The sequence below is a fragment of the Lacerta agilis genome, chromosome 12 (genome assembly GCF_009819535.1).
Source record: "Lacerta agilis isolate rLacAgi1 chromosome 12, rLacAgi1.pri, whole genome shotgun sequence".
Lineage (NCBI taxonomy): Eukaryota > Metazoa > Chordata > Lepidosauria > Squamata > Lacertidae > Lacerta > Lacerta agilis.
This window is the reverse complement of record NC_046323.1, coordinates 48,545,616-48,566,563: the sequence shown is the minus strand read 5'-3', so window position 1 is coordinate 48,566,563 and position 20,948 is coordinate 48,545,616. Positions and strand designations below refer to the sequence as shown.

The 20,948-nt window shown below is 47.9% G+C and overlaps 1 protein-coding gene across 1 annotated transcript; it reads left to right on the top strand.

Annotated features, from left to right (window-relative positions):
• Positions 1-5,296: 5,296 nt before the first annotated feature.
• Positions 5,297-20,586, top strand: LOC117055921 (cryptochrome DASH-like). The gene is made up of 14 exons (XM_033165867.1): positions 5,297-5,436; positions 6,485-6,657; positions 7,382-7,475; positions 8,304-8,434; positions 8,519-8,667; positions 9,495-9,583; positions 11,197-11,270; positions 11,699-11,788; positions 12,302-12,381; positions 13,238-13,297; positions 14,792-14,949; positions 16,214-16,333; positions 18,815-18,991; positions 19,725-20,586. The coding sequence occupies exons 1-14, from the start codon at positions 5,374-5,376 to the stop codon at positions 19,833-19,835; spliced, it is 1,569 nt and encodes a 522-aa protein (XP_033021758.1). The 5' UTR covers positions 5,297-5,373; the 3' UTR covers positions 19,836-20,586.
• The last annotated feature ends 362 nt before the right edge of the window (positions 20,587-20,948 follow it).

The window sequence follows — 20,948 nt, the reverse complement described above, 5'->3', positions numbered from 1 at the left end:
GCTGCTGCCCACCCGGAGGGAAAGGTGAGCATGGGGGGCACCGGAGGGATCCTTGCACCATGGCGCCAGATAGGCTAAAGACGGCCCTGCCCATGTGTCCAGATTCTACATGCAGATTATTCTGGATTCCGCAATGTGCAAAATCTTGTGCAAAACTGCACGTCTCCTGTTAAGCGCAGATCGTGAATGCTACTTCTGCTGGCAATGGGAGAGGTGAGGAGTTAACACAAGGTTTTTAAACTCCGCCTTCTGAGTGCTGCCCCTCTCTCGCTTCTTAGATCTCACTAGGCACTGCACACATTTTCAATCAAGCCTCTCCACAGGCAAAGGAGCTGGAAAGGAACTTGGTTTGTGTGTGTGTTTTATGCTAAGGCCTCCACTAGACTGTGGGTTTGTTTGTTTTTTTGTAAATGCATTCTGCAACATCTGATGCAATAAAAGTGCGCACCATCCACGTATCATTCCACTTTGTTAGCTGTTCTGCAAGACTCCCCCCAAAGTCCAGAGGGACACTCTTGGATTCTATTGCAGCAAAAACAGGAGAACCTTGAACATTTGTGGTATAAATGGATTTCAGCAGGAAAATATGGGGCATGCACTGCTTGGGAAAAAAGAAGTGTGCATGCACATGAAAGCTCATACCAATAACAAACTTAGTTGGTCTCTAAGGTGCTACTGGAAGGAATTTTTTAAATTTTGCTTGGCCCTGAAAGTTTTGGAGCTGCAAGTAGCAGCGAAAATCGCACTTAACCACCCTGAGCACAAATAATCGTGAATCATTTCTAATGCAGGTTTAAGATCGTCAAGATGCGGTGAGGGGGGATGCAAAGGAATGAAAAACACACAGCCTTGATACGAGATGGTTAGTATTTAAATCTTGCAAAACAAAGACATTGCTCCAAAAAAGGGGGTATTGCTTGTCCTTCTTGACAGCGAAGCCTGCAGAAAGAAAGGACCTAAAACCCAGAAATGAAATTGCATCCTTCAGCGACACCTACTGGTGATTGCCTTTTGACAAAACTTAACCCGTAAACCACTTCTTTGAGCCAGTTCACATATGAGGTTTTTTGCTGCCTCTTCATTTTGGGCTGCAGTCAGACATATTGGGAAGCAGCTAAGAGGAATGTGTTGCCAAAGTGTGTTATTGTGGTTAAAATGGGCACGTCCACCTTTTCTACAAACTATACCCCAGGCATAGCTGTCAACCTTCCTTATTTTTGCGGGAAATTCCCCTAACAGTACTATACCATAGACTATAGTACTGATAGGGGAATTTCCCGCAAAAAAGGGGAAGGTTGACAGCTATGACCCCACAGAGCCTAGGGCTTGCTGATCAGAAGGTCGGCGGTTCGAATCCCCGCGACAGGGTGAGCTCCCATTGCTCGGTCCCTGCTTCTGCCAACCTAGCAGTTCGAAAGCACGTCAAAGTGCAAGTAGATAAATAGGTACTGCTCCGTTGGGAAGGTAAACGGCGTTTCCATGCGCTGCTCTGGTTTGCCAGAAGCGGCTTAGTCATGCTGGCCACATGACCCGGAAGCTGTACGCTGGCTCCCTCGGCCAATAAAGCGAGATGATTAAAGATTCCTGCTCTTATGCTATCTCATAATGATAGAATTGTAGAGTTGGGAGGGACCCTGAGGAATATGCAGTTGTCCCACACAGGGATAGAAGAAGAGGAGTTTGGATTTGATATCCCGCTTTATCACTACCCGAAGGAGCCTCAAAGCGGCTGACATTCTCCTTTCCCTTCCTTCCCCACAACAAGCACTCCGTGAGGTGAGTGGGGCTGAGAGACTTCAGAGAAGTGTGACTAGGCCAAGGTCACCCAGCAGCTGCATGTGGAGGAGCGGAGACGCGAACCCGGTTCACCAGATTACAAGTCTACCACTCTCAACCACTACACCACACTCAGCAGAGAGGAGCCTTTCTGAGCGTCCTTGGGCTAAAGGCCCCCAATCATTAGTGCAATGTCAGAGGTGATGGCCTTAATTTCCCCCGTGGTTGTTGTCCAAATGAACCTTCCTAGCCTTCCCACAATCACGCACACAGTTACATTGCCCAAATCAGGCTGTTTTATGGTAAGTCATTAGTCAAACCACCTTACGTCAGATGTGAAAAGCGAGTGAACAAAGGCAGACTTTTAAGATGAGACAATTACCTCCCCGATGAACAATACAAATATGGTAGAAGTGTTAAATATAGCTCCGTTGCAAATAGGAAGTCTAATAAATCAACAGGGATAGAGGAAACATGAATAATTTTTGGTTTTTTTTTTTTAAAAAAAAGAATGCTTAAACTTACTCTGTGGCATTTTGCAAGAGGGTGGATGTTCAGACCCATAGAAGAATGAGGACAATATCTAGGATTTAAACAATACCAAAATTTTGGTTAACGATTTGGCATTTGACATATCCATTCATGGCAAGAGATTTACGGTGAGCAGCTTCCAGCAAGGCAGTTGTGATAGTCTTTAAGGTGCCAAGAGACTGTTCCTCGTTTTTGCTGCAACAGACTGACACCATTTATTATGGCGTAATCTTGCCATGTAATCATTGAATGTTACCTTGAGTAGACAGGGGTATGAGGCTCCATCCAGACAGCACTTTATTCCATTTTCGTGACATTTCCTCCCTCAAATAATTTTAACATTTTATGTGATCTTTCACATGGCGGAAAATCTAGCAGAATCTGGTACACATTCTGTGTTAACTGCTTCTCGGGGGGAAACCCCATTAACCCAGAAAATTGTGGGGCGGAATTGGGGGCAGGATTCCAGAATGCAGCTCTTTCCTGCCTTCTTCCTGGGGGAACAGAAGAAGCATGCATGTACCTAGAGAGCCAGTGTGGTGTAGTAGTTAAGAGCGGTAGACTCATAATCTGGTGAACCGGGTTCGCATCTCCGCTCCTCCGCATGCAGCTGCTGGGTGACCTTGGGCTAGTCACACTTCTCTGAAGTCTCTCAGCCCCACTCATCTCACAGAGTGTTTGTTGTGGGGGAGGAAGAGAAAGGAGAATGTGAGCAGCTTTGAGACTCCTTTGGGTAGTGATAAAGCGGGATATCAAATCCAAACTCTTCTTCTTCTTCCTGAAGGGCAGTGACACGCCCAACGACGTCTGATGTGTTGTCACACCACAAACACTGCTGCGAATGAAACTCAGCGCAACTTGGTGGCACGTTGATCAAAAAGTCACATTCCCAAACACAAGTAACACAGTACAAAAGAAATATGAGAAACTGCATCAGAATTGAGAGAGGCACAGTCCTTGCCATCTTCTTCAAAATGGTCAAAGGCCTGGAAACGATGCCTTATGAGGAATGGCTTAGGGAGCTGGGTATGTTTACCCTGGAGAAGAGAAGGTTAAGGGGTGATCTGATAGCCATGTTCAAATATATCAAAGGATGTCATATAGAGGAGGGTGAAAGGTTGTTTTCTGCTGCTCCAGAGAAGCGGACACGGGGCAATGGATTCAAACTACAAGAAAGAAGATTCCACCTAAACATTAGGAAGAACTTCCTGACAGTAAGAGCTGTTCGACAGTGGAATTTGCTGTCAAGGAGTGTGGTGGAGTCTCCTTCTTTGGAGGTCTTTAAGCAGAGGCTTGACAGCCATCTGTCAGGAATGCTTTGATGGTGTTTCCTGCTTGGCAGAGGGTTGGACTGGATGGCCCTTGTGGTCTCTTCCAACTCTAAGATTCTATTCTATTCTATTCTATGATTCATTCTATTCTATGATTCTTCCTATTAGTCCATCGGGTAAGCTTATTCAAGCAGCTAAGTATAGGAAGGCCCAGGTAAGCTTTTTCAAACAGGTAAATATAGGGAAGGCCCAGTTACTTAACTGGAGGGCTGAGTTACACAAAGGCTTCATAAAGCTGTCAGACTGCATTAGTTTAGCTCCGCAGTGCAACCAACACTGTAACATTGTCCATCGTTGTAGGATAACAGGGACAGCTGTCGCTTGATGGTAAATGCCAACATGCATGCAAAAGTATCCACGCTGGGCATTGCTTCCCATGTCCAAACATGACTAAATATAAAACTTCATTGTGCAACCATAGGCTCTCGAGGCCGGCTTGAATGAACCAAATCAGCGTCTGACTAGCTGGTGAGTCACCCAGTTGCTCTGAACATTTTAATTATAGGAACAATAGAATGGAAATCAAGGAAGCTCTGAACTCCCAAAGGCTCTCTGAGCTGCCATACTTTGGATAGCTGAGCCACACCTCACTCTTTAGCCCCTCAAAAAGGTTTCTTTGGGGAACATGTGTGAGTGAATTATCTGCCTTGGTGGAAGCTGTTCTCTGTGTTTCAGGAAACGTGCAGAGTTGCAGCAGGCACCTGCCCCTGCAGGATGAGTAATCTCGGCTCACAGAAGTCTTTCCCTATTTAATGGGAATTTATTTCCGGTGACAGCACACAATTTGAGAGGAAACCGTGCCGCAACTTATTTAAGCAACCCAGCTGCAGCCACCAAAGCATCGGTCTGCATACCAGTGAAGGCAGCATAAACTACCCCTCTCCTTTGTGTTTACACTCTGGTTGTGCAAACAGAATCCCTGGAATCCTTTGATCCAGGGATGGGGAGCTAGATCTGGCTGGCCCTAACCCTAATCTCCTACACTGGCCAAATTTGGCAGGTGGGTGGAGTCAAAGGTCTTCAGGTGGTAACACACTAAATAAATGAGGGGCCCCAGAAGTCCACCTTGCTTAACATTTTTGGGTTTGGTAGGCCCAGTTTCATCATTCTATGCTGCATCATGCATGTACAAAATTTTCCCTAATTTTCAGCCACCCACCCTTAACTTGGGAAATATAAGGAATTGGAATTTTTTTTTATTCACACCTGTTACTTGGACATGTGAGATAATCCAGCAGAGCAGTTCTAATCAAAATACGAGATGCAGCAGATATTTTAAAAATGTGATCTGTCGTGGAAACCCCATTGAGGATAAAAGGAGTCCCCATAGCAGCTCAAGCTTCAGGGGCCCCGAAATGTCGTCCGCCACTGCCCAAAAACGCACTCTTCCATTGTCTCCCGACGGATGCCAAGAAATGGGGCAAGTCATCCCTGCAGCCTTTGGGGACCCTCATGCTCATTCTGGTAGGTGCGTGGGGGGGGGTCCTAGACCTTTGCCCCGCCGTCCTGTCCGGAGGAGTCCCATCGCACAGCCCCACTTTGGCCTCTGAACGCGCCAGGCGCGCGGCTAAAGCACGCCACCCCACCATCCTGCGCCTCTCCAGGGAGTCCTGCAAAGGGTGCGCCGCTGAAAGAAGCCGGGTGCGGCTCCTCCCCTGTGGGCGGCGGGGCTTGTGCACCTCCCGCCCCCTCTCAGTGGAAGGCCGGGGCGCTACAGCAGGCTCCGATCGCCCCCATGGCCGCACTGAGGACAGCCCTGTGCGTTTTGCGGAACGACCTGCGCTACCACGATAACGAGGTATGGGTTTGGACAGTGCGCCCTAGGCGCAGCCAAGCAGCAGATCGCGGGGAGGGACCCCCCCACTTCAATAACGCCAGAGCAAAGCAATTGGGAGAGGCATGGGGAGTCTAGGAGGGGACCTCGGTGCGGGGGAAGGCGGGAAGGAATGGCCTTCGGCGGCCTTCAACGCGCCCCGCTGGGCCGCCAGAGCAGAACCTCTCCAAGAGCCTCGCCGGTCCGGCTTTTGCGCTCCGGATAGCGCGGCTCCGAAGTTTATGTAACTTTGCAGCGGGCGCTCGAAGCCCCGCCTCCCCCATGTGCTGCTTTTGAAGTGCCCGTGACGTCACGAGCTAAGTTATCAAACAGCGCGGGGGAGGAAACAGGGCGGGGCTTGTTAACAAGCGCCGGGACCAAGGAGGAGGCATAGCTGCGCTTCCACTGAGCAAAAGCATCTTTGAAGCGGAACCGGATAGGATGGGTGTGTTCATCTGCTGAAATCAGAAGCATAGGGTGCCGCCTTATACAAAGGCGGGCCCTTGGTCCAGCTAGCAGGGCAGTGTGGTGTAGTGGTTAGAGCATGGGTAGGCAAACTAAGGCCTGGATCAGGCCCTATTCCTTCTAAAACTAGCCCGCGGACGGTTCGGGAATCAGCGTGTTTTTACATGAGTAAAATGTGTGCTTTTATTTAAGATGCATCCTTGGGTTAATTGTGGGGCATAGGAATTCGTTCATCCCCCCCAAAAAAAAATAGTCCGGCCCCCCACAAGGTCTGAGGGACAGTGGACCAGCCCCCTGCTGGAAAAGTTTGCTGACCCCTGGGTTAGAGTGTCACACTAGGACCTAGGAGACCAGGGTTCAAATCCCCACTTGGCCATGATGCTCACCGTGTAACCTTGGGCCAGCCGCTGCTTTCCCACCATCCTAACCCTACCCCACAGGGTTGTTGTGGGGATAAAATGAGGAAGGGGAGAGCTGCTGCCAGTCAGTGTTGACAGTACTGAGCTAGATGGACCAATGGGCTTGAGTGTTCCTGTGTTTCTGACGCTAATCCCATCTGTCCCCGCAGGTTCTCCACTGGGCACACAGCAACGCAGACTTTGTCATTCCTTTATACTGCTTTGACGCCCGGCACTACGCAGAAACCCATTACTATCAATTCCCCAAGACTGGCCCCTATCGCCTTAAGTTTCTGCTGGAGAGCTTGGAAGATCTCAGGGAGACGCTCAAGAAAAAAGGCAGGTGTGTGCAGCCTCATCAGTGCAATTTTCGAAACCCGTTTTTGTATACAGCCATACCTCGGGTTGCAAACATGATCTGTGCGGGAGGCATGTTCGCAACCTGCAGTGCCACATCTGCACATGCGTGTGATGCGATTCGGTGCTTCTGCACATGCACATGACGTCGTTTTGCACTTCTGCGCAAGCGCCAAAACCCAAAAGTAACCCATTCCAGTACTTCCGGGTTCGGCGCGGAGCACAACCCGAAAACACACAGCCCGCAGCGTTCGCAACCCGAGATATGACTGTACTTCGTTTGATGCATTTTGCTGTTCCGCTGTCAGCTGCACTTCATCCGCTAAATGCTCTTTCTAGTACAGTGGCCAGCAGACCAGAGAGATAGGCAGCCTGGTCCACTCCTGCGCTCACAACTTTAATTTGATCTTCAGGATTTAACTGATGAAGCTTCACAGCATGGTAATGTCTGCAGGTGAAGCTGCTGTGGTCTAACAACCCTTCTTCCTAGGCAACTCTGGGTATTGTAGCTCTGTGAGAGGAATCGGGGTCTTCTGACAACTCTTAGCAGCCTCGACAAACTACAATCCCCAGGATTCCTTGGGGGAAGCCGTGGCTGTTTAAAGTGACACGGTGCCGCTTTCAGTGTCTTAAGTACAGATGTGGCCGCGTGGTTTCAGTGGGATCGTGCTGCTGTTTAATTTTCTGCTGGCTTCCTACTTCCTCCGTAGTAATCTGGTGGTGCGAAAAGGGAAGCCGGAAGATGTCGTCTGCGATCTGATTGCCCAGCTCGGTTCCGTGGCTGCCGTGGTATTCCACGAAGAGGTAAGGAAAGATCTCCCAGAGCTTAAAACCAGTGATGGAGTATCTCTGGCCTTGGGACTCCAACTCCCATCAGCCCCCAGCCAGAATAGCCAATATAGTGGTACCTTGGTTCTCAAACTTAATCCGTTCTGGAACTCGGTTCCAAAACCAAAGCTTTCCAAAACCAAGGCACGCTTTCCCATAGAAAGTGATGCAAAATGGATTAATTCATTCCAGACTTTTAAAAACAACCCCTAAAACAGCAATTTAACATGAATTTTACTATCTAACGAGACCGTTGATCCATAAAAGGAAAGCAATAATCAATGTACTGTACTATAAAATAAATAAAACAGTATTGTAGATGATAATTATTATTTTTTAAAAAAATCTTACCTGCACTGATGATAGTCATTGTTTGAATAGGGGGCTTTTATCCATTTCCGCAGTCACACAATCAATCAATCAATCAATCAATCACCATCCACACAGTCACAAAAGCAAATTAACTGAAAAAGCCTCAAAACCAAAAACGCAAAATAAATAGCAAAAACAAAAGCACCAAATATAAGCTCCAATGCCACCTCGGAACACTGCCATCTGAATCTGAATTACAATGGGGGGGGGAATGCAAATTAGCAGCGCAACAGGAAACACAGCATGCTTGTTAACTGATGTGGTTAAACGATATGGGGGGGGAACTTAGACTGAGTTTTAGCACACATGAGAAACTTAAAACAAATCCTTATTTCCTCCAACATGCACAGTGTGATTTATTGCTGGCTCGCTCCTGCAGTTGTTGCACAGATGGGAGACTGTCTCTCTCTTTTGCTTCCTGCTTGGCTCTAGGCGACAAAGGAAGAGCTGGATGTGGAGAAGGCGCTGCTGCAGGTGTGCTCTGAGCGGGGGGTGGTGGCCCAGAAGTTCTGGGGGTCAACGCTCTATCACCGGGACGACCTGCCCTACAAGCACATTTCCAGGTGAGCTGAGCCCCCAGCCCTGACCTTATAGTCGTGACAGGGAACCTGTAGCCCTCGATATGTGAGTGGGGTTCTGTTTTGCAGGTTGCCCGATGTGTACACCCAGTTCCGGAAAGCCGTGGAGTCCCAGGTGAAGGTCCGGCCTCTTCTGCAAATGGCCACTCAGCTGAAGCCGTTGCCTCCAGGGGTGGAAGAAGGCAGCATCCCCAAAGTGGAAGATTTTGGGATGCAAGGTAGGGATGGTTCCGCCCAGGATTTTTCACTGTCCTGGGATACTCTTCCACCAGTGTTTATGGTAGAATTTGCACTTTTCATGGACTTCATAGAATCATAGAATAGTAGAGCTGGATGGGACCCAAAGGGTCCTCTAGTCTTACCCCCAAAGGGTCCTCTAGTCTGACCCCCAAAGGGTCCTCTAGTCTGACTCCCTAGAGTGCAGGAATCACCGCTAAATCTCCCCAAGTCAGCATCTCCATGATATCATTAGAATGGTTTGTCGGGGACAGGGACACGGCTGAAGAACTAAACGGGAGAACTGCAACATTTTGTTGCAAATCCTGCTTTGTCTGACTGGGTAACCAATTCCTGAAGGAGCGTCTCCACCCCCCATCGTTCAACCCAGACACCAAGGTCCAGCTCTGAGGGCCTTCTGGCAGTTCCCTCACTGCGAGAAGCGAGGTTACAGGGAACCAGGCAGAGGGCCTTCTCAGGAGTGGCACCCGCCCTGTGGAACGCCCTCCCATCGGATGTCAAGGAAATGAACAACTATCTGACATTTAGAAGACATCTGAAGGCAGCCTTGCTTAGGGAAGTTTTTAATGACTGATGTTTTAATGTATTTTTAATCTTTTGTTGGAAGCCGCCCAGAGTGGCTGGGGAGACCCAGCCAGATGGGCAGGGTAGAAATAATAAATTATTTTATTTTATTTTATTTTATTTTATTTTATTCCATCCGTCCCCCCCATTGCAGGATTTGGAGGGTGTTTTCAGGGCAGCAATCCCACTCTTCCCCCCCCCCCCCGCTTTTTGCTCAAGTTGATTCTTCCCCCTTCCCCGGCAGATCCGTTGACCGATCCCCGCACTGCCTTCCCTTGCGGCGGCGGAGAGACCCAGGCCTTAAGGAGGCTGCAGTATTACTTCTGGGACACGGTAATTCATAGAATTGTAGAGTTGGGAGGGGGCTTGTTTTGGTTTTGGGAGGAGGGCAGTGGGAGAGACACTGCTTTGCATTCGGGAAGGGGGGGAGGCAGCCTGGCTTAGCCCCCAATATCTCTAGCTGGAAAGTCCATGTTAGCAAGGTTGCAGAACAGTCCTGATCTGGAACCCTGGAAAGATGCTGCCAGCCCGTGCAGAGAATACTGGGCTCGGTGGAACGATGCCCTGACTCGGCGCAAGAGAGCTTTACCTGCTCATCCGCCCGTCTGTCAGGGTTGTGTGTGTGTGTGTGTGTGTGTGTACGCATACACACATGGAGCGTAACTTTTAGTCGGGGATTACAGAGCCCCGTTCAGCCCAAGGGCCGCATTCCCTTCTCTGGGCGATCTTCTGAGGGCCAGAGGCAACAGAGGAAGACTAGCTTGAAAAGCCGGCTAGTTTCTATGCACACCTCTCTGTCCTTCAAGAGGCACGATTCGAATTCATGGACACATTTCGGCGGGGCCAAAACTCTTGAGGCATGAGTCCAGTGGAAGGTAGTGGTCAGGGGAGAGTTTTGAGGGCCAGATTGTGGCCCTCAGGGCCTCTCTATCGCACCTCCCCCCGGCCTGAGATTCTTCACCTCTGGTTTCGTGAAACGCAGTGGTGTTTACTGGCTGCGGGTGCCAGCTTTTGGGGACCCTGGTACTGCAATTGTTTTACCGTATTAGTTTTGTTCTTCTTGACATTTTACTGTTGCAAATTACCATGGCGTTTATTTTTTAAATGAAAAAAATGGCGCAGAGATTACCTGTTTAACTATCATTGAGATCTTGGTCACGCAACACACACACACCCCCAATTAATCAGGCTGCAAATTGTGTATGTGTTAAAAAAATGATTTTTATTTAATAAAGGCAATATGAAAGTGGTGTCATAGAAGAGGCATCTCCCTCTTCTTTCTCAGACAGGCAGGAATGCCTCTCCTAAGATGGTCTGGCCTGGACAAAGCAAACAGGGAAGGCTTTCCCTGAGGTTGAAGTTTTGCTAACTCACTTGCACATTTCTGCAGATTTATTCGATCAGTTAGTTAGCTAACTGAAGACCTTATGGCTTTTGCCGATCTCATTTACACAAACCTGCCCGCCCACCCCATACAGTGGTACCTCAACTTACGATTTTTTCGACTTACGAATGAAAAAAGTGCCCGCACGCCTACGAATTTTTCGACATCCGAAGGACATCTGTTGGCGGTTTTAGATGGGGTTTACTCGACTTACGAATTTTTTTGAATTTTTCGTTTCCAATGCATTCATTCCTATGGGGAAATCGCTTTTTTCGACTTAACGAATTTTTCGACCTACGAAGTCGAGGTACCACTGTATAAATAAATATTGTAATGGAAGCCTCCAAGTTTCCCACTGCGTAACTCCTGATCCCGGCCACTAGAGGGCTGTCTTAGATGTGGAAATCTCTGCCTCAGAGGTTATATTCATAGGTTCGATTTGTCCTACGCTATTCATTTTGCAATCTCTTGCGTTTATAGAAAAAGTGTTGTTGTTGTTTTTAAAGCACTTTTATGTTTCCTTTCCTTTGAAATGCCTGGCTGTGTACGCCCATTTGCACAGAACCTAGTCGCTTCGTACAAGGAGACCCGGAACGGATTGATAGGAGTGGATTATTCGACCAAGTTTGCGCCCTGGTAAATGTCTTCACGCGCTTAGGATCGGGTAATCCTGTTTCAGCGACATCCGCCTTTTCGGTGGGCAGCGCTCAGCGTGCATCAAAAGGTGGCTTTGGACAGAGAGCAGCCTGATTGCCTATAGATATTGCCTTTTTTTGCCTGCATCCATGTCAGTGTTGTACGAAAGGCCACAGGAAGGTCTGCTTTGCGTAACCTCACAGCTCAGAGTCACGTGATATGCAAGTAACAGAATGCCAATCGTGGTTTTCGGAGTTCATTTAATTAAATATGAACTGGGATTTAATCAATGTGAGTGGGTGGTGGTAATTGAGCATGTTTAATGCCTCACATTAAACACTGGGTGTTCTGAGTTCAGGTCCACCACCCAAATGATGGCATTCCTCAGAGATCACGTTCCCTCATGACATCCTTGATTTGTCTTCTAGGCTGGCTCTGGGCTGCATCTCGCCCCGGTATATTTACGAGCAGATCCAGAAATATGAAAAAGAGAGGACAGCAAATCAGAGCACCTATTGGTAGGATATGAACGACATGGCCTGCTTTGGAAACATTAACACGGGAGAGAGAAAATTATCCTCTTGTGCATGTTCTGCCTTCCGACTCCCCCTCCCTCTCCCACCCTCTGTTTCTTAGACACACACATACACCACCCTGCTGCCATTGGCTGAGTTTCTGTGATGTCACGGAATGAGATAACGGACATTCCGACAGTGCGGAATGTGGGTAGTGCAGGTTCTGGGAGGGAAGTGAAAAAAATCAGTTTTAAAGAAAACCCTCACACAAGATGCCCGCCCCTGATGCATTGGAGGTTTTAAAACAGAAGTTTAAAAATGTAACGTTTATAATTTGTTGGAAACCGCTCATAGTGGCTGGGCAACACAGTCAGATGGGCAGCATATAAATAAAAAATATATATAATTATTATTATAGGTTGGATGGCTGTCTGCCAGGAATTATTTAGCCGAGATTCCTGCATTGCAGGAAGTTGTATTACCTGTGTGTGTTTGTGTGTATTTTTTCTCTCCCAGGGTGCTTTTTGAACTGGTGTGGAGGGATTACTTCCGATTTGTGGCCCTGAAATACGGCAGGAGGATTTTCTTTGTGAGAGGTAAGTGAGTGAATTGCCTTTTCCGGTCAATATGGTGGAAAGGAGCCAGGCCTCTTTCTTGCCTGGATGGAGAACAGAAACCTCTTGACTCGCAAATGGCTGGCACCTGCCACATCCGTGGCCACGCCCACTTTTGCTTGTGCCACGCCCACTTCCTGCAACTGGCCCCTCCCACCAGGGGCATGTGGCCTCCCAGAAGGTTGGCCAAGAGGGGAAGCTACCCTCGGGATGGATAAGGTCCCTCATCCCTGATCCAAACACAAGGAAAGAATGCTTCCTTCCCGTTTATTCCTACCGTGTTTCTCCTAAAATAAGACACCGTCTTATTTTTTTTTTTGCTCAAAAAAACACAGTATGGCTTATTTTCAGGGGATGTCTTATTTTAACCGTGTTGCATCGGTACGCTGCATAGCCACGCCTCTCCAGGCTGTTTTAATGGGAGGTACCACGTCACTATGGCTTATTTTTGGGGTATGGCTTATTTTTGGGGAACGGCTTATATTTCGCAAATGCATAGAAATCCTGCTATGGCTTATTTTATGGCTATGTCTTATTTTAGGAGAAACAGGGTAGGCAAATATCTTATCAGTTAAAAGAGCAATTAAGACCCACATGTTTTTAATCCCCCAAGGAAATGCAAGGTTTGCAGTGCAGTCCCATGGCTGCCTATACATCTGTCTCCATTAGTTCCTGCTCTCGGGTTAAGTGTGTTTTGCATTGCAGCCTAAGTGTCAGTGCTGTGCCTGAACAGGATTCCTTGAAGATGGGAAATCCCAGCTGCCACTTCTGGAATAGAAACCCCTTGCCATCAGACAATGCCCCCTAATGCCCAGCAAATCCTGTCTCCCCCACATAGGGCTCCAGGATAAAGATGTTCCCTGGAAGAAGGACCCCAAACTGTTTGACTCTTGGAAAGGTCAGTAAACCATTGAGGGGCGGAAGACCTTCCTGCTGCCACCTTTGCCATCGCCTGCTTCTCCTCCATCATCATCTACCCCGCTCATTCCAATGCTGATAATCGCTTTCTCCTTTAATTCCGATTTTCACTCCCCTCTTCTCATCTCAACTGGCAGGGGGAGGTGCCATTTTGTGGTTCGCCTCAGGTGCCAAAATGTCTTGAGCCGGCTCTGGCCAGCCCCTACCATTAGGCAGAATGAAACCAGTGGAGGTTGGTCCATTAGAGAGTAGGTTGGTCAGAGTGAGACCTCCAGCATCTCTCCCCACACCTGCCTGCCTTCTTACATACAATCAGTCCAGGGGGCGGCCACGGACCCTCAGCTTCCTCCTCCTTGATCCATGTAGGAAGAAAGGAAGGGAGGAAGATGGGGGAAATCCACTTCTGGTAATGCAGAGGGAGCTTGGCATTCATTTCCTTGTTGATTTGTTCCCATTAAAACAGGCATAGGCAAACTCGGCCCTCCAGGTGTTTTGGGACTACAACTCCCATCATCCCTGACCACTGGTCCTGCTAGCTAGGGATGATGGGAGTTGTAGTCCCAAAACACCTGGAGGGCCGAGTTTGCCTATGCCTGCATTAAAAAGCCTGTTTGCAACCCTGTTAACTCAGGACTTTTGCGTTGCAATTCCGCACGATGGAATCTGGGGCAGCCTGCCGTTCATACAGTTATGTACTGCAGGTTAGAATTTAACACGGCATGGTGGTATATCGATCAAAAGGCTGGAGGGCAACCTTTTCCATAGCGCAACAGGTACTGCAGTGTAAACAGAACGTTAGAAAACAGTGTTATTACCAGTAAAATGGAGGCAATAAGCCTAGTGTTTGTTGCAGCCTGAGTTGGCTCCGCCCACCGTTGGCTGTGGCTCCACCCACCGTTGGCCTCCTTATCTCCGGCCCTACCAGACCCAATTGGCACCAGCCACCACAGAGTGAGACAACTGCCTTGGGGAGGGCAAATGCTGCAGAGCAGCGGGTGGGTGGCATTCGTGCCCCCATTTCTCCTGAGCGCCCCTTAAGCTAGGCTACCCTCAGGTGGCTGGTCCAACACCATCTTTCAAGTAAGATTTGAAGTGTTGGTTCGTTCAGATTATGTAGGTGGGGAAACCAAAATGTTAAGGCCAGACTATAGCACAAAAGCCTTCTTTCATACAGAACAAAGCAGTATCTCTGTCCAGTCATAACTTTGGCTGCGTTTGCTACGGGTTACGAACGCGCCGAATCTGGAAGTACTGGAACGGGTTACTTCCGGGTTTCGGCGCATGCACAGAAGCACTAAACCGCGCTTTGCGCATGCTCAGAAGCGCTGAATTGCGCCGTGCACATGCGCAGATATGGCGCTTCAGGTTGCACTCTTTTCATGTTGAGAACGGGCCTCCAGAACGGATCACGTTCGCAACCAGAGGTACCACTGCATTTATACAAGGGTGTCTGTGTGACTTCTTGCTCCCGCAGAAGGAAAGACGGGAGTTCCCTTTGTCGACGCCAACATGCGTGAGCTGGCTGCCACGGGCTTCATGTCGAACAGAGGGCGCCAGAACGTGGCCAGTTTTTTGACCAAGGATTTGGGTTTGGACTGGAGGATGGGAGCCGAATGGTTTGAGTCCCTGCTGGTGAGATGGGAGCAACTTCGTTTATAATAGTTTAAGTCCAGCTGGTTGCTGGAATTTGCCCTGGGTTTTGAGACGTATGCAGGATCGGAATAAGTTCCCAGGGGTCGTAGAATGGTAGAGTTGGAAAAGGGACCCTGGAAGATGGTGAGGAGGGGGGTGGGGTAAAGGGATTTATGAGACTTTTTAGGAAGGCTTACCATGATACTCCGACGTCAGAGGGTAAAAAGGATTTGGAGAATGGAAGAAATATTTAGGTTTTATGAAAATGAGTTGATTATAATATGTTTGAAGTTGGAATTAGAAGTAATAATAGCAACAGCTTTACTGAGTTAAGAGAAGAAAGGATATAAGAAGTTAAGATTTGGAATGTGATGTTTTATTTGATAAGAATAAGTTTTGTGATATAAGATTTGTTGATTATAATTGCCAGATTAAGATTAGTTATAAGGAGTTAGATTTTACAATGTTACAAAGTTACTAAAGAAGATTCGAAATGAACGCATAAGGGAGGGCGAGAGGAGGTCCAAAGTAAGATTTGGAAGAATTGAAGGATTTTAAGTAATTGTGTTGTTTTTGTGTGTTGGTGTATTATGTTGTTTTGTATGGGATGTGGGTATTTGTAATTGGTTTAATTTGGAAAATCCAATAAATTTTTGTTTTTTTAAAAAAGGAAAGGGGACCCTGATGGTCATCTAGTCTAACCCACATGAGTCTTTGGAGGAAGTATTGTGGAGTGTGCACAGCCTCACAGGCACCGTGGAGATATAGTTGTGTGTGGTTTATTTTTTTATTTATCTATTAGAATACTGTATTATAAACGGCTTAATAAAGATAATAAGACAGGCTTCCTCAAACTCAGCCCTCCAGATGTTTTGAGACTACAATTCCCATCATCCCTGGACACTGGTCCTGCTAGCTAGGGATCATGGGAGTTGTAGGCCAAAAACATCTGGAGGGCCGAGTTTGAAGAAGCGTGTTCTAAGCGGTAGCCACCCAACTGGGGTAAAGCCGGGGCGGAGGATGTTTTATTCAAAGAACTGCATAAAACATATCCTCAGCTGAGCACCTCATGTCATGCACAACTGAGAGGTCAAGATACCTTCCCAAAATCCCTTGGAATCATCAATGCAACTTTAGCAAATTGGGAGTCGTCTCAGAAAAGGAAGAGGATTGCATTGAATATCTGATCAAGCCCCTTTTAACAAGTCATTGTGATATATATAGATATATATACATATGCATATATCTGTTTTCTAAATTCAAGGTGGATTATGATGTCTGCAGCAACTATGGCAACTGGTTGTACAGCGCTGGAGTCGGCAATGACCCGAGGGAGAACCGGAAATTCAACATGATTAAACAAGGCTTGGATTACGACAGCAACGTAGGTTCTTGCAGGGAAACCCTAACACTGAACACCACACATTATCCTGCTTCCTTTGTTGCATTAGGCTGAAGCCCAGCTTTATGGGATACCACCAGGAGTAATGGGGGGAATTTGGTATGTGAGAGGCGTGTTCTCTTAAACAGCCCAGCAAAACTGGGGAGGGGCAGTTAGGAAGAGAAGGAAGACCTCCGTGGCAGGGCATCTTTTTGGAAGCGTGTGAAAGGCCCCAAGTCCAACCTGTGACATCTCTTAAGTAAGACTGACAGTGAGAAAGCCAGCATCTCAGGATGAAGGCTAGGTTAAAACCCTGGAAGGCTAGCTTTCCATTTGCAAGGAAGTGTTGTTGTTTTTTTTACTTAATGGGCAGAGTACTCAAATAATGTGATTCCACTTTCCTAGCCAGTTTGCACTCTGGCACAGAGCAATCCGGGAAAGTTTATACCGGGTATTTTTCTCTGTGTGGCTGCTCTCTGGTGGTAAGCGCAGAGGAGCGTAAAATAGAGCATCTCTGATGGCTGCGAACGTACTGGTGGCTGATAGCCTTGCTGCCGTTATAAGGAGCTAACATACTGATAGAAATTATCTCTCCAAAGCCTGGCCCTATCTGTGGACCTAAAATCTTTTAACTGCAGGTGCCAGGGGGCGGATTTGAGACCTTTGTGTGTACTCTCCTGCTGAGCAACGTAGAGTCTGAGTGAATGAGCGTGTGCTGGCCTTGAGTTGGGGGCTAATGCCCCCTGATCTTATGAGCCCAATACATGTGTCCGTGCATCGGCTAACGGGCTCACATCCTTTAGGATGCTGGGTGCAGATCGTTAGATCTTTCAACATAGTGTTATGAGTTTGGGGTGGGGCAGGAGGGAGTGGACTGTATACAGCAGGCACCCCCAAACTCGGCCCTCCAGATGTTTTGGGACTACAACTCCCATCATCCCTGACCACTGATCCTGTTCGCTAGGGATGGTGGGAGTTGTAGTCCCAAAACATCTGGAGGGCCGAGTTTGGGGGTGCCTGGTATACAGACACCCTTCTAACCCCTGGATCCAGCAAGGGTTAAAAGGTGAACCGGGCTAGTTTCCTGGGTTCAGGCGATAGCCTGGGCAATGGGCCATTAAGGGAAACAGATGTGTGTGGCTCTCCATCAACTGGCTGGTTGTTAAAGGGTAAAGGTAAAAGGACCCCTGACCGTTAGGTCCAGTCGCGGACGACTCTGGGGTTGCAGCGCTCATCTTGCTTTATTGGCCGAGGGAGCCGGCGTACAGCTTCTGGGTCATGTGGCCAGCATGACTAAGCCGCTTCTGGCGAACCAGAGCAGCAAACGGAAACGCCGTTTACCTTCCTGACGGAGCGGTACCTATTTATCTACTTGCACTTTGAAGTGCTTTCAAACTGCTAGGTGGGCAGGAGCAGGGACCGAGCAACGGGAGCTCACCCCTTCGCGGGGATTCGAACCTCCGACCTTCTGATCAACAAGCCCTAGGCTCTGTGGTTTAACCCACAGCGCCACCCGCATCCCCTGGTAGTTAGAAGACGGCAAAAGCAGGAGTTGAGAGTTGGCAGTGATGTGACCCAGAAGTAAAGCAGAAACCAGGAGAGAGAGTCAGAACATGATGTTTGATTTGTTTGAATTCACGGCTGTGACTAGGGGAGAAACAAGACCCATTTGGTGATGCTGTGAACCCCTTCATCATAGGCTCAGGTTTTTTGTGTGTGTGTGTGTGTGTTTATTATGATTATATTTATTCAATTTGTGTATACCCGTAGATCTCGGGCGGTTCACAACATAAAAGTACAATATAAAAAAAAACACAAAATATTCAATAAAAATAAGAGCCAAAACAAACCAACAACCAACCCCCACTCCCACAACACATTTTTAAAAGAGCATCTGATGTCATTCAGCCAAAGGCCTGGTTGAAGAGGAACGTTTTCGCCTGGCACCTAAAGGTGGATAATGAAGGTGCCGGGAGAGCCATCCCACAAACGGGGAGCCACTGCAGAAAAGGCCCGTTCTCATGTTGCCACCCTCTAGACCTCTTGTGGAGGAGGCACATGAAGGAGGACGATGGGTCGGTTCGTATGGGGGAAAGGCAGTCCTTGAGGTTATCGCGGTCCTGAGCCATTTAAGGCTTTATAGGTCAAATCCAGCCCCTTTAATTTTACTGAATAACCCATCTATCCTAAAGACACTACGGTCTCCGCTGTTCCTCATTCCCAAAGGAAATGCGAACCCTGGGTAAGCGCTTGGTACCCCGGAATCTCACACCTCTGAGATTGGGGTGGTGGCGTGGTCCATTCAGTTCAGTGCTATGTCTCTGGCCCTCCAGGGTTTCCCAAAGGCGACATTCCCAGCCCTACTGAAAGACGCCAGAGATTGAACCAGGGACCTTCTGCCTGCCAAGCAGGTGTTCTGTCACTGAGCTGCAATCCTTGCCTCGCCAATAGGCAAGGACCGGGCTGAATTGTTTGCCTCTGCAGGGAGACTACGTCCGACTGTGGGTTCCGGAATTGCAGGGCATAAAAGGAGGAGACGTACACACCCCTTGGGCGCTGAGCACCGCTGCCCTTTCTCAGGCTGGCGTGAGCCTCGGGGCCACCTATCCTCTGCCAGTCATCATGGCCCGGGAGTGGAGCAGGCACATCAACCAGAAACCGGTATGTGCTAAGTTAGTCTAAATCTTAGAGAGCCAGTGTGGTGTAGTGGTTAAGAGCGGTAGACTCGTAATCTGGTGAACCGGGTTCGCGTCTCCGCTCCTCCACATGCAGCTGCTGGGTGACCTTGGGCTAGTCACACTTCTCTGAAGTCTCTCATCCTCACTCACCTCACAGAGTGTTTGTTGTGGGGGAGGAAGGGAAAGGAGAATGTTAGCCGCTTTGAGACTCCTTCGGGTAGTGATAAAGCGGGATATCAAATCCAAACTCTTCTTCTTCTTCCTTGCCTTGCCCTATGCATGGCTGAAAACCGCCCTGTGATCTTCGGATGAAGGGCAGTCACAGTCTATATTAACTTTTGAAAAGACCCACCCTATTCTAGTGACTGCAAATTGTTTTACCTGATTTTTAATATTTCTCACATTTGCATATCACCTTTTACTCCAAGGAGCACCAAGTGGTGTACGTGGTTCTGCCCTTTTATTCACAACTGCCCTGTGAGGTAGGTTAGGCGGAGAGGCAGGGAATGGCCCAAGCTGTCATCCAGTGAGCTTTGTGGCTGAGTGGGGATTCGAACCCTGGTCTCCCAGGTCCTAGTCCAGTACTTTTAACCATTTTACATTGCTGTAACGTGCTTTAGGACTTTCTGGTGCAGGGCGGGTAAGAAACCAAATTAAATAATAATAATAATGGTAAAAAATATAACAATTCCTGACTGTTTCCCTCTTTCTTGTAGAACAGCCAAGGTCCCTCTCTGAAGGGAAAGAAAGGTCCTTCATACACCCCAAAGCAGCACAAAGACAGAGGAGTGGATTTTTATTTTTCTCGGAACAAAGACTTGTCTTGAGGAGAGTGGCTGCGGTTCCCTGGGGAAATGACCCGGAGGCGAAGGGTCCCAACGGGCATCTGCTACTGGGTATAGCTGGTAGCCCTTTTTGGACCTTCAGGGGCTGGGAAACCTGTGCTGTGGTAGGCAAAGCTATGTGTGTAACTTGAAGGCTTGCAGAGGCAAAAGCTACATCAACTGAAAATATGGCTTTCCCTGGAATCTTGCTATTTTGTCAAACTTAATATGGCTGCCCCTTTGTAAAACAAACCGAGGGTGTCCCTCCGACTGATTTGTGGGAGGGATTCCTGTGCACTCTGGGAAATTTAGGGTTGCACCATTAAAGTCGATTGAAGTGCTCTGTAGTCCTTGTGCCACAAAACCGCTTTAAGAAAGAAACAGACTTTTGCAGTTAGGAAAGTGACAGGGAAATGCACTGAAAAATGTGGGGGGAAAGGATTAGCAGGAAGATGTACTAACACCCTGCAAGCAAATCAGAACAACTGCTCAATAAAGCCTGGATATATTCTAACCCCTGCATAAACGTCGTGCAAGCGAATCAGTATGAATGATGGAAGAAAAAGGTTGTTTGGAGGAGTCCAAAGTTACAAAAAAAGTTGTGCTAAAAGCTGTGCTAGCTTTGGGGGAAAGCATGGGATTCAGAAAATAGTTTTTGATATTAGTGTGGGCTTTGTTTTCTTACGCAAAAATGGTTTGGGCTATTAAAAAATGATTATGACAAATAAACTTGCTTTCGGCATCAAGATTTTCCTGAGTTTCTTTCCGTTTTCTTTTACCATCCATTGATAAACATTTTGCAAACTAAACAATGAAGCTTGCTGGCAGTGCAGTCAGTCCCAGAGTTCAATGGGGTGGGGAGGTTTTTTCAGTAGCCATGGATCACCCTCTCCTCTATAAATAATAACAGTGTGTTCAAGGGAAGGGGGGGGGTACTGGTTTATCTTTGTTTTGTATTTTGTGTTCTATTTTCTTGTTGCAATCTTTGGGCTAAGGCAGAACCTTCCAAACTTTTCCTGCTGGTGACATGCTTTTTAGACATGCATCATTTCACAACACAGTAATTCAGTTTTACTTGCAAATTGGGGAGTTAAACTAACCCCTTTCCAATCCCCG